The following is a 17,767-nucleotide window of genomic DNA, read 5'->3' as shown; positions in this document are numbered from 1 at the left end:
AATGAAGTTTATTGCCGTTTTGTGTAATTTTCTTTTTAAAAAATGTGAAAAAGTGAAGAATAAAGATATTTCAAACATCAAATCATTCTTGCGTGGTCCTAAACATAATACTAAATATGATACAAGTGATTATTCTTAACCAAAAAAGTAAAAAAATAAAAATAAAAAAAATTTTTTTTAAAACTGATTCTTATTTGGGTAATTTTTTGACCCACTTATGGAAGAGTGTGGGGTCCAGTCACTTGTGCATCTAAGGGGTAACAAATTCATTCTGCTTTCCAAATCAACAGCATCTGAAGCTAATAATTCAACTGCATGCTTTTCTAACAGATGAAGATGCAACCAGTGTACAGATCATGTGTGCCTGGTGCCAGAAGATCGGTGTCAAACGTTACTCTTTGAGCATGGGAAGTGAGCTGAAGAGTTTTTGCAGCGAGAAGTGCTTTGCTGCCTGCCGCAGAGCCTATTTCAAGAGAAATAAGGTAAAGAACTCCCATTAAAAAGCACTAATGTCACAATGCTTCTTTACAGGTTTTACTTAAAGCTTTATGCAGATCAGCTTGCTGGCTTGACTGGAAAATGAGACATATTTTTGAGAATAGGCAGTTTAGTGCACAGTAATGTAAAGTGAAAATTGAAAAGGATTATAGCTCACTGGCTTGTTCTAAAAAGTGCACAGTCACTTGTTTAATTATATCATCTGAATAGGGGGTCTTCTTTGTTGCAGCCATCTGCAACCATACTAAATATAGTATATATGTTGATGTAAAGTGTTCATCATTTTATCAGGTTTGCCTTGAAAACAAAATGCAAAATTCATTATACCTTAAAGCATAAGGAAAAAACTAGATCCTGTTTTCCTATAAATCACCTTTTGGTAATGCCCGTGGTGCATTATAGGATTAATCGGTTCTGGTACTGAGTTTTGCTCATTAGACTAGCATTTCTTTAAACAATCTCCTCTCTGTCTTGTACATACTAAAGCTGGGATATTTAAGGAGTTACACTGTGAGTATGCTTCGTGCTGTTTTCTTCTCCTGCTTGCTTGTCTTAGTCAGTTATCATCCAACACAATCACTTTCTCTGCACCCCACTAGCACAGCTAGCAGCATTTGCGATAAGGAGCTGCCTGCTCTCAATCACTGATAAAGTGTTTAGCCAGTGTTTGCCTAAGATACACCCTATTTACGGTCAAAGTTTCTGTGTTTATTGGTAGCCTTCACAATTTAAGTAAATAGTATATCATTCTTTTATTACACAGCTATTCGCTTGATAAAAAACAGACAAACTGCCGCTCAATTAATAGTTCACACAATTAGATGAATATGCTAAATCTATTAACCAAAAACGTCCAAATGTGCCAAATTGCAGCCCAGTTCATTTTGTGCATTTTCAGAAAAGTATGCAAAAAGATGAATTTAGCACACACAATGTAATTCATCCAAACTGAGAAAAAGGCTACACTGCTGGCCAAAAGTATTGGCGCCCCTGCAATTCTGTCAGATAATGCTCAATTTCTCCTAGAAAATGAGTGCAATTACAAATGCTTTGGTAGTAATATCTTCACTTGTTTTGCTTGCAATGAAAAAACACAAAAGGGAATGAATAAAAATCATTATCATTTTACACAAAACTCAAAAAATGGGCTGGACAAAAGAATTAGCATCCTTAGCCTAATACTTGGTAGCACAACTTTTAGACAAAATAACTGCGAACAACTGCTTCTGGTATCCATCAATGACTTTCTTACAATGCTTTGCTGGAATGTTAGACCATTGTTCTTTGTCCAACTGCTCCAGGTCTATGAGATTTGAAGGGTGCCTTCTCCAAACTGCCATTTTCAGATCTCTCCACAGGTGTCCTATGGGATTCAGGTCTGGATTCATTGCTGGCCACTTTAGAAGTCTCCAGTGCTTTCTCTAAAACCATTTTCTAGTACTTTATGAAGTGTGTTTTGGGTCATTGTCCTGCTGGAAGACCCATGACCTCTGAGGGAGACCCAGCTTTCTCAAACTGGGCCCTACATTGTGCTGCAAAATGTCTTGGTGGTCCTCAGACTTCATAATGCCATGCACACAGTGAAACAGTCCAGTGCCAGTGGCAGCAAAGCAACCCCAAAAGATAAGGAAACCTCTGCCATGTTTGACTGTGGGGACCGTGTTCTTTTCTTTGAAGGCCTTGTTTTTTTCCCTCTAAACTCTATGTTGATGCCTTTTCCCAAAAAGCTCTACTCTTGTCTCATCTGACCAGAGAACATTTTTCCAAAACGTTTTTGGCTTTCTCAGGTAACTTTTAGCAAACTCCAGCATGGCTTTTTTATGTCTGTGGGCTCTTCCTGGGTATCCTACCATAGAGTCCCTTTTCATTCAGACAGCAACGGAGAGTAAGGGTTGACACTGTTGTTACCCTTGGACTGCAGGAGAGCTTGAACTTGTTTGGATGTCAGTCGAGGTTCTTTATCCACCATCCGCAAAATCTTTAGTTGAAATCTCTCGTCAATTTTTCTTTTCCGTACAGATCAAGGGAGGTTAGCCACAGTGCCATGCTTACACTTACTGATGACTCTGCCCACGGTAGACACAGGAACATTCAGGTCTTTGGAGATGGACTTGCAGCCTTCAGATTGCCCATGCTTCCTCACAATTTAGCTTCTCAAGTCCTCAGACAGTTCTTTGGTCTTCTTTCTTTTCTCCATGCTCAATTTGGTACACACAAGGACACAGGACAGAGGTTGAGTCAACATTAATCCATTTTAACTGGCTGTAAGTGTGATTTAGTTATTGCCACCACCTGTTATGTGCCACAGGTAAGTAACAGGTGCTGTTAATTACACAAATTAGAGAAGCATCACATGATTTTTCAAAGGGTGCCAATACTTTTGTCCAGCCTTTTTTTTTTTAGTTTTGTGTAAAAGGATAATGATTTTTTTTTCATTCTCTTTAGTGTTTTTCATTGCAAGCAAAACAAATGAAGATATTACTACCAAAGCATTTGTAATCGCAATCATTTTCTGTGAGAAATTGAGCATTATCCGACAGAATTGCAGGGTTGCCGATACTTTTGGCCAACAGTGTATGTTCACACTACAGGCGAATTCTGGTTTCTTTGCTCATATGAGAATCGTATAAGATTTTATCCATGCAGTGTGAACAGTCCATTACGATTTTTCTCTAATTATACCTGGGCTTTAATTTTTTTTTTTATTATATACATTATATAAAAGTTAACTATATATATTTTTTATTTCCGGAGCCCCAGACATGACGCAGAGGGGAAAATTTAGCTCATGCGCAAGCTCAAATAGTTAGTGCACACAAGCTACTACCTCGTGTACATGAGATACTACCTCATGCACACGAGCTACTATTTTTTGTTAACGAACTAGTACTTAGTGTAAACGTGTTTATATTTGTGCGCACGACCAAAATTAGTCACTTGCTCTATAAAGGTTGAAAGGTCTTAAGTGTCAACTTTTGAATAGTTGTCCACTGGTAGTGAAGTCTTCCTGAAAGGGTTAAAAATATGACTGAAATTGAAATATTTATTGAATGTTTTATAAGGATATGATTTCGAAGCCAATGTATATCACTTTACATTTCTTGTAAGTACCGTATTGGCCCGAATATAAGACGGTGTTTTTTGCATTGAAATAAGATTGAAAAAGAGGGTGTGGTTTTATATTCGCGGTCTAGACATTATACCCATTCACGGCGCTAGATGACGCCAGATATCATTGAAGCGATGTTCTGTTATGGCAGATCTCAGCTACTCTCCCCATTCACGACGCTAGATGGCGCCAGATATCATTGAAGCGATGTTCTGTCATGACAGATCTCAGCTACTAGTTTAACCAGTTTGCATTATTTTATTGCACTGTTTTTCCTTATTCAGATTTGTTTCAAGACTACAGTTACAGTTAGACTTCATTTTGATGGTTACTGCAGTTATTGCAATTTTGTTGATTTATCACAATAGATTGGTTTATTTACATTTCAAAAACCAGAAGCCGTTCATTTACGAATGTGATTGCACTTTAGTTTACATATTTAAATGTTCAGGTATTAAGATTTGAATGAGGCAAAATAACATGCTTTTTCTCTCATATATATAGTTATAATCATTTGTTTCACATGTACTGTAATTATTTTCTGTATAAAAATTAATTTGGTGTCCAAAAAGTCTTTTTTCAAACTTAAGTCTTGAAAAAGAAACGGTCGTCTTATATCAGGGCCGTCTTATATTCGGGCCAATACGGCAATCACCTTACAGCAAATTTGTGCTACCTTGGTTTTGAAAAATACTGGAGAAGCCAATTCCTTGCCACATTGGACCTTAAATGAATATCACCTCATGAGGACCATGCTTAATTTTACACATGTTTTAAAATGCACATAAATATGAGAGAATAAATAACAAAATATAAATAATACATATTTGGGATAAGTGCTGCATCTGAAGATGGATAAAAATTAAATCAAAAAGTGTTGGCAGCGACTCAAATTTTATTTTTCACTTACTTGTTGCTGTGTCAGCAATTTAAATATTTTTCTTGCATGGCTTTTTTGTGTACTAAAATAAATAAGGCAGGTACAGGGGTGTGGATTTCAGGTGGTGGGGTGTTGGCAGGTGGGCAGTTTCTCTGCAATGTTGCATGAAATAACTGGCTCAATTAACAAACTTAATCTTAGGGCGCTGATGATCAGTCACTTTCTCAGACCTTTTCTGTACGTATTTTTATGTTTATGCACTGCAGCACGTGATTTATGATTTACCTTAGTGTGAGTCTATTTTTATTTTGCTTAAGAATTTAATTGTGTGTATGATGTCATAAATATATACTGTATGTATTGTTTGCGCACACATTCTTTTGTCTTATGAAGCTCGAAAGAAATCTCTCTCTCTACACGCTTGTATAGTTTCACTGAAAAATTACCACTTATGAATTACGTACTCTCAGAGTGTTTCAACAGTGCATGTCAAGGACACTGCCTTTGGCTTCCATCTTGTGTGGTTGCAAGATGCATGCTCATATGTATTAAATACTTGTACATTTACAGTCTACAAGAAGCACTGACAAAACTCTAGCTTTCTTTGGCTATTTGGATTGTATTTGGGCAACTGAAGTGTAATGTAATGGCTAGCTGGATTGTATTTAGACCAAGGGCGTAGGTTTGGTCCGAATATTGGTAGGGACGATATAACAGCATAACCTGCATGAACACTTTTTGCTGGGGATGGGACATTAATAAGACCAAACATATTTGGTGAATGGGGGTCAGGGCTACATTTCTCACCAATATGAATCTAATTAATTGATAGGCTAAATGATTAATGCAAAATAAATCTGTATTGACCTCTACTAACTTTCAAACTGCAAATTTATAACGTCTTAATCTGATATATTTTTTTAAATATAGTCAAATAATTGTCTCGATTTTTTTTTTGTGTTAAAGGCTAGCTAACAGATTAATGCGTCAGATTCTTCCACTTACTTTAGGTAAATATTACTATTTGTTTGTATTGAGCCCATACATCTAAAAGTCGGTCATCTTTTACCTAAATCAAGAAAAAAAATCTTTCAAATAATGTTTTGAACAATATTCTTGAATTAAGAACATTTCTGACAGGCAAATTCTTCTTTTAAGATTTTTAAGATTAAATATACAAACTTTTTGCTTAAAATAAGTCTGTTAAGCTTATTTTGAGCTAGCAGTTTTTCTTATTTCAAGAAATCTCAGTGGGTAAAATCGACTTGAAGCACTGTAGCAGCAGCAAAATTAGTGCAGTGTTCCACACCTCCACAACATTGACGTCTTTTTACATTACTTACAGTTAGAGATGTCCCGATGCCGATCGATCGGGTCCGATCACGTCGTTTTAAAAGTATCGGAATCGGCAAAAAAATATCGGACATGCGTTTTTTTAATATATATATATATATATATATATATATATATATATATATATATATATTGTGATTAAATCGTTTTCTAATTGTATTTAACGTTACAGATATAATAATAATAATATAATGTTACACTCATCCAGAGTCTTTAGTTTAGGCTTAAGGTAGGGTTATCACATTTATCCCATTAATTTTTAAAAAAATTTATCACGTTAAAATATTTTACGTGATTAACGCATGTGCTGTACGACCCACTCACATATTGTCGCGTTCAATCTGTAATAGCGCCATTTTACCTATATATAGCGCTAAAAGGCAGCGTTAAATGAGTAGAGTGAATTTTGGCAGCCTTTGGAGCCTTTTTTTAATTGGCTAAAGCCTTACAATCCCTCTCCCTACGATTAGAAATATCGTGGGAAGCAATGTGGGGAAGAAAGGTAGTAATTGATTTTTTTCTTAACACCGTATGTTATTTCCCAACGCAGAGAAGATATATCAATTGGTACCACTACGCACAGTCATGGTTGCACTTCCCATCATGCATTTGGGCAGAAGTTAAATGGCTACAGTATCACTTACTGAAAGCTCCACAAATACACTAGATGGCAATATTTAGTCACAATATACAAAGTCACATTTATCCTTTAAGAATTACAAGTCTTTCTATCCGTGGATCCCTCTCACAGAAAGAATGTTAATAATGTAAATGCCATCTTGAGGAGTTATTGTCATAATAAACAAATACAGTACTTATGTACTGTATGTTGAATGTATATATTCGTCTGAGTTTTATTCATTTTTTTCTTAATGCATTGCCAAAATGTATATGATCAGGAAAAAGTATCGGGAATGATTGGAATTGAATCGGAAGCAAAAAAAAATAATAATAATCGGATCGGGACATATCGGGATCGGCAGATACTCAAACTAAAATGATCGGGATCAGATCGGGAGCAAAAAAACATGATCGGAACAACCCTACTTACAGTGACTGCTGCTGGTGGGGAAAAAAAATTCTAATAACCCTTGTCTTTGAAGGGGGCGGGTGAGGCGGCATGTTGTATTTCTGTCAGGCTGTGAATGTGTGTGTGTGGGGGGGGGGTCAAGTCATTAGCCAATCAAACGTGCGTTTCAGGGGAAAAATGGGCTGGCACATTCAGCAAGTGAAAAGGGGTCAGTGTAAGTCTGAACATAATTAGAGTACTGTAATTCACTTAATAATGGTAGGATCAATTCTATCCTTACAACATATAGGAAGACAATCTAAATGACCTAAATAACTGAAGTCAATATATAATGCAAATAAGGTTGCTTAAAAGTTGGTCGGGGATAATTTGAGCACCCTGAAAAATTGGTAGTGTTATGTCCCTACCGTCCCTAATCAAACCTACGCCCTTGATTTAGACACATAATGGCCTACGCCTTATAAGTGCTGTGCTGCTAAAAGACATCTGCATCGGAATTTATTCTTGAGGAAAAAACTTGGCACTCTATTGTGTAATCCCATGTTTATCAGTAATGTTAACCGACACCTCTATGGAGCTTCATCATACATGAGATACATAAATGGTAGACAAAGCATACAAATACTGCATTTACAGTATAAATGAAACTTTACACTAGTTTTCTGGGATTGTTGCTGCCATAGCACTAAGGTTTTTATTCGCACCAGAAAATACCTCTCTAGAGACCACAGACCCCCATCAGCATCTCACGCCAGGAGGTAGCTCCTGGCGTGAGGGTGCAGAATACTGCTTCATGTCATCCCAGAAATGTCACTTTTCCTCAAACACACACACACACGTCTGCTTCCTTCCACACCTCCCTGTGGTTGACACAGCATGGTAGCAGACTGAATGAGCGAGGTGTGCAGCGTGTGAATGTGCCTGCTGTGGTAGTGAGAAAGCCTTGAGGCCTGCCTCTCACAGCTTCAGGGCATTGAGGGGAAGGTGATTATATTGTAGCTGCCAGCTATTCTCTTCAAATAAAGACCCAATAACCTCTCACAAAGTTGGACTTTGATTGCATTACAGTATTTCCCAAACTTAAAGTTGTTCATGTAACACATTAGAAACGCGGCTGTAAAAAATACATTTCGCTACTTGCAAATGTGGATCAGATAATCAGTAATCAAACCATCCACACAAATGACTTTTAGTTAGAAGGCATGTTGGCATTAGTACTCGTTACATTACTTTACATGTGCCAGTGCCAAGTCCATGTGAGTACTCCCAGCATCTCTCGCCTGTGGTAAAGTCAATGATATGATTTAAAAATATTATCCCTGACCCGTAGAGGGCATTACAACTTTTCATGACTGAGGACCATGGTATCAGATTTGGACGTGCTGATTCTTATCCTGACTGCTTTGGTGGAAGTTGAAGATCATGGCTTGATGAAGCCAACAGATTTACATCATCTGCAAAAAGCTGTATAATAAATATAATTACCGTAATTTCACGAATATAAAGCGCACCCGTGTATAATGCGCACCCCAAATTTACTTGTTAAATCTAGGGAAAATTATTGTACCCGTCTATAACGCGCACCCTAATTTTAGCACCAATAAATAGAAGAATACAAGAAAACAGAGCTTGTGTACACATACAGAAATGTCATTTTACTGACTGGTGAAACACAGCACAAGCATAGCATATTGGTAGTTCAAAACATTACCATAAACTGACAATATTTACAGTAATAATATGATTTGACAACTTCTCCAACTTACCAGAATCTAGGAGAAAACAAAACAGATGTGACTTTTCTTTTAAAGGCTGCTGTATAACTTGCTCGTTTCATCATGATGAATAAATGTTTCTTCCATAGATTGATACGGTAAAATGAAAGTGAGAACGTAAGTGGGAAATCCGAGAGAGCTCATCGCTGCCGACACGACAGTAACAAAAGGAACTATTGTTATTTGGGTTTGAGTTTCCCGAGGGACCGATATAGTTGACGGACACAGGAAGTGTGTGTCCTTACATTTGTTATGGTCCGAATTGCGGAGCTGCAATAAACGTCGACTCAAATGAGTTCAAGAAACTAAATTCTGTGCTTTATGAAGAGTGAAAAAAGCAGAATCTAACACAGACGAAATCATTCGGCCGATTAGAGTGAAGTATTGTCAATGAAAAAAAATCGGTTTATATATATATATGTAATACATATATATTTCTGTCTCCATCCATGTACCCGTTTATAATGTGCACCATGAGTTTACAAGTTGATTTTGGGGAAAAAAAGTGCGCGTTATATTCGGGAAATTACGGTATATATATATATATATATATATATATATATATATATATATATATATATATATATATATATATATATATATATATATATTAGGGCTGTCAAACGATTAAATAATTACAGCTTAAAAATTAATTAATCGTAATTAATCGCAATTAATCGCAGTTCAAACCATCTCTAAAATATGCCATATTTTTTTGTAAATTATTGTTGGAATTGAAAGATAAGACACACGACTGATATATACATACACCATACTGTACATAAGTACTGTATTTGTTTATTGTAACAATAAATCCACAAATGGCATTATTAACATTCTTTCTGTTAAAGTGATTCACGGATAGAAAGACTTGTAGTTCTTAAACGATAAATGTTATAGTTACAAGTTATAGTAATTTTATATTAAAACCCCTCTTCATGTTTTCGTTTTAATAAAATTTGTAAAATTTTCAATCAAAAGTAGAGTTAATATAATAATAAGAAGAATAAAAATAACAATAATAAAAATTGAGTGACCAAAGTCTAAGTTTTACGTGTATTTTGCATAGCTATTTTGATATGGAATGCCCGTTCATTTTGCATTGTTGTTTATCTGTGTGTCAGAATAGGGCCTCATTACTATAGACTGAAGTGCTTTTCTTTTTGTGAACATTATTTTTTTTTCGAGAGATAGGAATATTATTTTTGTTGTGCTTTCACTAAACGATACTAATGTTTGTTGTGAAGGAGTTGCTGAAGCTTATGCCAATAAACGGCGCGGTCCAAAGAACGCCTGTGTCCACTCGCCTTTACTGTATAACATATATCTGTACATATCTTACCCAAAATACAACAAGAGACACATAATTGCCACTAAAAGAAAGAAAACTTACCGAAATATGTGTGGAGCACAAATAGCAATTTGCATTGCATTGTGAATACAGCATAAACGTCTCACAACTACTAATTCCCCCACGTTTAGAAGAAATAACATGAGTATGGAACGGCACTGCCCCCAAGCGGCCGGTGGCATTCTCTTCACTCTTAATGTCCATAAACGGCCTCATTGTAATCTGTTTGAGGCAATATGCGAGTGGCCCATTCAGTGCATGCGTTAATTGCGTCAAATATTTTAACGTAATTAATTTAAAAAATTAATTAATTAACGCCCGCTAACGCGATAATTATGACAGCCCTAATATATATATATATATATATATATATATATATATATATATATATTTTTTTTCCTCTCAATCCATGTACCCGTTTATAATGCGCACCATGATTTTACAAGTTGATTTTGGGGGGAAAAAGTGTGCGTTATATCCGGGAAATTACGGTACTTACCTTCTTTTTGGGTTGAAACAAAAGCGGTTGAGCAGTGTCTGTAAACGGGGGCCTCCAGGGTTAAACGGAAAAATTGAAAATAGTATGGGGGCATAATGCGCCATGAAAATGCAATGGCAGCGTATAGAATTGTTGTTCTATCAAACACAACAGTTCTTTTGGCTTATTATACAGCAGTTTTATTAAAGAGGGGTGCAAGAGCAGAAACTGCTTTTTCAGCCTTCTGTGTGTTTTCCGCCATTTATTGAAAATGTAATGGGCCAATAAACAATGAGTTTTGGATACCACTCAGTTACCAATCAGGAGAGATGAATAAATTGTAAAAGGTCCATAAAATAGATTGATTCAACCTTATAGACATTGTCTTAATTTCCATGAAATCAGTTTTTTTTTTCCCCGTCACGTGAACTATGGCTAGATCTGAATAAGCTACGCTTGGCTGTGTTTGCCTTTGGATCCTGGAATAAGCCTGTAAGCATTTTCTTCTGTAGAATATGCAGCTTTGTTGGCAGGTGATGGGCACACGCACACACACACATGCAGACAGACCCACAAACACCTGGACATGCATATGAGCTCAGATGGCAGCTAGAACAATGGCAGCTGGCATCCATCTCATCCATCCATCTATCTATCTATCTATCTATCTATCTATCTATCTATCTATCTATCTATCTATCTATCTATCTATCTATCTATCTATCTATCTATCTATCTATCTATCCATCTATCCATCTATCCATCCATCCATCCATCCATCCATCCATCCATCCATCCATCCATCCATCCATCCATCCATCCATCCATCCATCCATCCATCCATCCATCCATCCATCTCTTTCTCTGTCTGTCTGTCTGTCCGTATTTCTATCCATATACTGTATCTCTCTCTCTCTCTCTCTCTCTCTCTCTCTCTCTCTCTCTCTCTCTCTCTCTCTCTCTCTCTCTCTTTCTCGCTCTTTTCTGTCATTCAGTCACTAAGTCTGTTTATCCTTCTGTGGCTTTCAGTGACTGCCTCACGCCTCGTTCACAATGCCAACACCTCATTAGTACAATATGCAAATAAAATGGCACAGGGCCAGAGGGTCAGTCCACAAACTGGGGATGGAATAATAGTGTGTGTGTGTGTGGTGGTGGTGGGGGGGTGCACGTGTGTGTTTGTGTGTAGCACACACAGCCCTAGTCGCCCAAATCTCAATGTCAATGTCTGTGTGTTTGTTAGAGACCGAGAGAACCAGAAAGATCTCATTCATTTGAACCTACACTTTAAAAACTACCTTTTGCAGTTGTAAAATCTGCTAAGAAATCCAGCAAATGACATGATTCTGTAGCAGCAAGACCACTTGCTTCATTAATTGTGTTTTGATATTGGTCTTACTTGTAGAGAAACCAGCATATGCTTTATTTCTCAGCCAGAACCTTTCCAATATTATCCAAATAATGAATCTTCATGAGGGGATGAACAGTATATTTCATGAAGTCAAAGATGAAATGATCCATTTAACAAGACGCAAATTTACATACACGTTTTATGTTGTACAAGACACCTGAAGAAAGGTGGATCGATATAGCTAGCTAGTGATATACATGTAAGTTCTCAATGCATGGTACATAAATGCTAGTGCCCAGCGCGCAATTCAAGCGTTTTTACCGTGGTCTCAATGAGCATGCAATGGAGCAAAATGTTTGGACCAACATTGCACAGAGAATGGGTCGTATTTGCATGAATGATAATGTCATTGTAAAATTGGACAAATCATCAATATTAAACAAGTTGAGACTGCACCCGAGTTTGTGTTTTGCTGACTTACTAGCCAAGTCGAATAATGAAAGGTGACGATTGGAAAAGAAAAAATTAACCACTACCCCTTTTACAGCGAAAACACAATTACTGCAGTGCAGTGAATCACTGTTCAGACTTGAATCATTTTAGGGTTTAAGCATAAACGGATTTTCAGGTGGCAAAGAAGTGTCATTGCATGTAATTGACTTTCCTATACAGTAAGAATTTTCCAGTAAAATATTGTCTATAAAACTTTTAAATCAATAAAACTAACAACAAAAATGAATGAAATGAACAAAAAGAAAGTTATTTTTATAATGCGCCAAAATATTTTTCAAACAGATCATGTGACTACACCTTAGACAGTTATTTGCTTTGCTTAGCCAAAACTACCCGAGGACTGAAGAGGCAATATGGATGCATGTAATTTTTTTCAAACCTAAGCTTTCAAAAGGGACAACAATTGACCAAGAACCAAAGATTGAAAATGTGGACCATTAAACGCCAGAGACCACCGTCAAATGGTGAGCGGAATTTCAATTTGCCCCACTAAAGACGCTAATTGTACAATGGAGCCACCACTAGTGTCTTGCCAATGTAGTTAAGAAAATTGTGTCCCCTGGCCGCGGGAGTGCACACATTCACATTAGTTATGAGTTACGTTGACTTAAACAATTAATTGAAGCCAGAAAAGAACCAAAGTGATTTTGGACATCGACATTTATTTAACTGGAGAAACTCTATAAAGGACTTGAATTACAGTAATAACAGTTATAGGTCATCCTATAAGTAAAACAGTGAAACATTGCCTTTTTTACGTTCAGTAGGTATGTTACGTTATACGACAGAAAAAAAAGTTTTTTTTTTTTTTTTTTTAATGGATGTGTCGTGTTTTAAAACCTCGTAGATAACTACATGACTAAAACACACAAATCAAGCAAATCAGCGCAGCGCTGTGGCTCCGCCCAGGGGATACAATTTTTGATTGGGGTAACTACATTGGCACGACAACGGTGGGCGTACCATATTCAATGGATGACAATCTTGCCGAAAAGTATAGCGTAAGCAGCATGATTTCCCCTCAAGAATGATGAGAAACAAAAAACACTCACTTTCAACTTATTATTAAGAAGATTCTTGTAAGTTAATTTTATTGCTGACACTGCGTTTCGGGGTCATGAACTTGATGTGCCCCCCCTACCCCAATAGTCAAACTCCGCTTATGGTTATAAGTGTCTCTTGCTAGTTTTTCATGCTTTGTGCTGTGAACCAATATTGCTGCTCGAATGATGTGAAAAAATGTTAAGGAAGAGTTACCGTCGTTGATTGGTATATTGGATGTATTTAATATATTGGAGATTAGGGCTGCAGCTATTGATTATTGTAGTAGTTGATTAATCGATGAACTAGTTAGTACAAATAATCGAGTAATCGGATAAGGAACATGAAAAAATGAAAACATCTGACCTGAGCCTCAAACAGTATAAAAAACATAAATAAATTAGGTTAGACGTACAACAAAAGAAAAATTGTCTAACTTACATAGCAAAAGTTCGCTAGGTTAAATGCTAGAAAATGTCGTGTTTTTTTTTTACAATGCTCTTAACAAATAGTTCAAACACATATTTCCACAAAAATGGCTAAATATACCTTTCAAGTAAATAACGAATGCATTACAGAAAACATTGGCTCAAACTAAAACTTAGCTTCTGTTGCCCTTAAGCCATGTGAAATGAGGCAGACTAGAGGGCAGTGTATCCACCCAAATCAATAAAACTAAATGCAAACACTTTCAAAACAAACCATTAAAACGCCACTTTAATTACACGAATACTCGTGGCAGCAAAATTTAATTCGAATATTTTTTTTCTAATCGAATACTCGAGTTAATCGATTAATCGTTGCAGCACTAACTGATATAGTACATTGTAATTTTTTGCAGCTAATGATATGTTTTTTAAAAATGTAATGGTTTCTGGGACACTAGAATAGATTTGTGTTATTTTAATTTATTTTCATGGTTTAATTCATGAGTAAATTCTCTTTTAATTATTTAAAACATATTTTTACTGCTTAGCAGTTTGGCCAATATAGGATAATTACTGTGAATAGTAGACAACTTCCAAACGGGATTCTGTGAATATTAAATCATCACATAAATAAGCATGAATGAAAAAGCGTTTAACTGATGGCTTTTGCTTTGTGTGCAGCCCTCAGTGAGGCAGCACTGCAGCAGAAAATTGGATTAAGCGGGAAATTATTCAGATTTAGGAGTTTTCCATAGAGTTTGAATGTGTTTATATCATTTACATTTAATTATCGTTACATTTTCTTTGAATATATGGCCACTTGAAGGAGCACATTCCCCTGCTGTGCATGAACACTCACTTTCAGTCTCTCACTATTTAGTTTCAAATACTTTTTCCTGGTTTACCCTTAAACCAAAGTAAAGTATTACCCATGTTAAGGTCATCATTTCTGTTCTCATTTGTTTTCCATTCTTAAGTTTCCTTGTTGCCTCTGTTCACTTGTTCATTTTGTCCATCCATAAAAAGCAGCCATTATTTCTCCCCCCCAGGCGAGAGACGACGATGGCCTCGGTGGGAAATTACTCCAGCACAGCTTTACTCAGGACACGCCCAGGCTTGTCTTCAAGACAAACAGCGATGTGCTTGTAAGGACCCTAACCGCTTACCACCAGATAGCGCTTAAGCTTGATGTCTTACTGCGCAAAAAATGTTTTCATGTTGTTCTGTTTTGATGACGGCCATTTTCCTGTCAGGTTTTGAATATACTTTAAAGGTTGAATAAAGCTACTTTTATTTTACAATCTCATTTCAGCACGGACCATAGGCAAAGCAAAAGCTAGGTTGAAGGCAATGAGCTTTTGAATTTAAATTCAGATGAATTTATAATGCATTGTATGTTAGTATTGGGATAATTACAAATACATAGACACTGGAGGCACTAAATCATTTATTGTCTAATTGTTGTATACATGTTACTGTATATTTCAAATTTTTTTGTGGTTTCTTCTCAAATTCATTCATTTTTTAATTTGTTTTTTCCTTTTACATCATTTTAAATGACTTTGGTTGGGAATGTTTTGAATCTGTAATTTGAGTAATAACAGGTGGAAATGTTTTCCATCAGTTTTCAGGACAACAAGTGTTCGTCATCAACCCTTCTCACTTGGGTCAAAAAAGTGAATATCCGATAACATAACTTTGCGGTCATTTTTCATACAGCTGATATAAGAATAAATACAAATGAACCATCAAGAGCTAGAGTAAATGGGATTCAGGTTAGGGATGTCCCGATCCAGGTTTTTGCACTTCCGATCCGATACCGATATTGTTTTGCACTTCCGATCCGATACCGATACTGGCCGATACCGATACCGGCCTATCTGAGCATGTGTTGAAGTTAGTGCTGTCAAATGATTAAAAAATTTAATCTAGTTAATCATATGTCAACTGTGTGATTAATCATGATTAATCACATTTCCCTCGGGATGAATAAAGTTGCTCTTCAGGAAAAAAAAATCTAGGAAAATACTATAATTGACTTAAAATTTGTTTTCAGATGAAATGTATGATGTATGAATGAATTAATACTTAACCAAATAGTTTAAAATGTTTATTTAACAACTCAGCTCCTATAAAATAAATTGTCAGTATTATACAGAAAAGAGTTTCACAGATTAAAGTGCCTCAGACTAACAATGTGGCTCAAGTACCGTTTGGCATGTTGCCCAAAATTAACTGCCAACTTAAAGAGCAGACAAGCACAATACAGTAATAATAGCTAGTGTTTCAAAAAATATGTAAACAACTTGTCTGTTAAATTCAACATTTCACACAAATAAATGCAGCATTTGCAGTTTTACACTAAATGGCTTGAAACCTGTGTGAGATTTAAAAAAAATATATATAATTTGTCAATTTTCACACACTTAACTGAAAAACATTACACTAAAATGTGTGTAAAGGTGTTTAGAAATACTGCTTAAGTTAGCCAGTCATACCCTTTTTTTTTTGGTCCAGTGGTCTCCTGTCAGTGCAACAAACGTAACTCTGGCTAGTTGCTCCACCTTCGTTGCCTTTTCATTTTCAAAAAGTTCATGAATTTTTGTGGCAATAGTTGCCCGTGAAGGTGTTCCGTATGTTGGGTCGCCCGATGATATCGGGATGGGAACTTCAAGGCCCTTGTCTTCGACTATGTTAATGGGTCTACAGTCTCTGGCTACCCATCGAGCGATAGCAGTAGTCAACCTACTTGTTGTCCTTTTGTTGACACGTCCGAGTCCGCACTCTGCCAGTGTAGCTAGATGACTGCAGCTTGTGTTTGCGGTGTTAGCGTCATTGCTAACACTAGTGAAGATAGGCTTTGCCCGAAGGTGGTACTTTAGGCTAGTTGTGCTTCAATGGAAGGACAGTTCATCACAGCAGTATGTGCACACAACTTTTGTTTTATCCAGATTTCCATTTGGCAGCTTTTTAAAACAGAATTTGCGATGGCGCAGTCCTGGGTCATCATCCTCACTCATCATGGCTGGCTGCATTTTGTCCTGCATTGCCGCGCAGAGAATGTAAACATCACCGTGTGGGACTACGGGAGGCAGTTGTGGCCAAACTTAGTGTGAGCGGTAAATTGCGTTATTTTTTTTTAATGCGTTAATATTTCCAGATTAATCATGGTCGTTAACGCGTTATTGTTGACAGGCATAGTTAAAGTTTAAAGTTATTTAGCCTTACTTAGTTGTCAGACTCATGTTGAAAAAAGGTTTTAGTACTCTTGATAACAACTAGTCAGCTGAATTAGGTGAGTTTGAATAACACACAACGGTTGGTAACAAGAAACTGACCTGATTATTCAGTGACAAACACAAAACATTATAAATAACAAACAGAAATGGCATAGTCAGTCAGTAAAACGTGCAAATAATATTGTATACTGTCTTAAAAAAGCAAAACACACAAACAACCTCAGTGAAAAATCCCACAAACCCCCCAAGCTATTAGATGCTTTTAATGTTTCGTGCATTAGTTAACGTTTTAAAACAGTAAATAAAATACTCAAGTCCCCATTCTGTATCAGCAGCTTTAAACTACATTCAATTCATTTAATTTTGCGAATCAACTGTTAAAGTTGTTAAAATTGCTCCTGTTATTCCATAATTTCCCTTCTGTCTACTTTCGACATGTGAAAGTTTTAAAACTGTTTTGAAGATAGATTCAAGTCAAGATTTTACCGATTTAGGAGTATTTTAGATAAAAAGTGAATTAGGTTCGCCTGGAAGGTTCACAACAGCCTACTAAGGAAGTCTCCTGCTTTAAGATGGCGGCTGTTTACTAACGCAACTAGTTTTCAATACTTCAATGTTGCTCACGCCGTCGAGTCTGTCATTTTGCATCTAGTTCTATATACATATGATGTCTATTATCTAAAGTAAAACGATGTTGACGTAGTTTGTAGCGGCTGTCAGC

At 36.4% G+C, this 17,767-nt stretch overlaps 1 protein-coding gene across 4 annotated transcripts in view; it reads left to right on the top strand.

Annotated features, from left to right (window-relative positions):
• sobpa (sine oculis binding protein homolog (Drosophila) a) overlaps nucleotides 1–17,767 on the top strand; it is a 98,564-nt gene that overhangs the window by 49,648 nt on the left and 31,149 nt on the right. The window contains exons 4-6 of one of the 4 annotated variants that reach the window (XM_057859246.1): nucleotides 331–482; nucleotides 985–1,008; nucleotides 14,857–14,952. In XM_057859246.1, the coding sequence (XP_057715229.1) occupies nucleotides 331–482; nucleotides 985–1,008; nucleotides 14,857–14,952 (272 nt within the window). The remainder of the gene's footprint in view (nucleotides 1–330; nucleotides 483–984; nucleotides 1,009–14,856; nucleotides 14,953–17,767) is intronic. The other 3 variants (XM_057859247.1, XM_057859248.1, XM_057859249.1) reach the window with 3 other exon arrangements.

This window comes from Corythoichthys intestinalis, chromosome 15, assembly GCF_030265065.1.
Source record: "Corythoichthys intestinalis isolate RoL2023-P3 chromosome 15, ASM3026506v1, whole genome shotgun sequence".
NCBI lineage: Eukaryota > Metazoa > Chordata > Actinopteri > Syngnathiformes > Syngnathidae > Corythoichthys > Corythoichthys intestinalis.
Note: the sequence above shows the minus strand (reverse complement) of the source record. Positions and strands in the feature narration are given on the sequence as shown.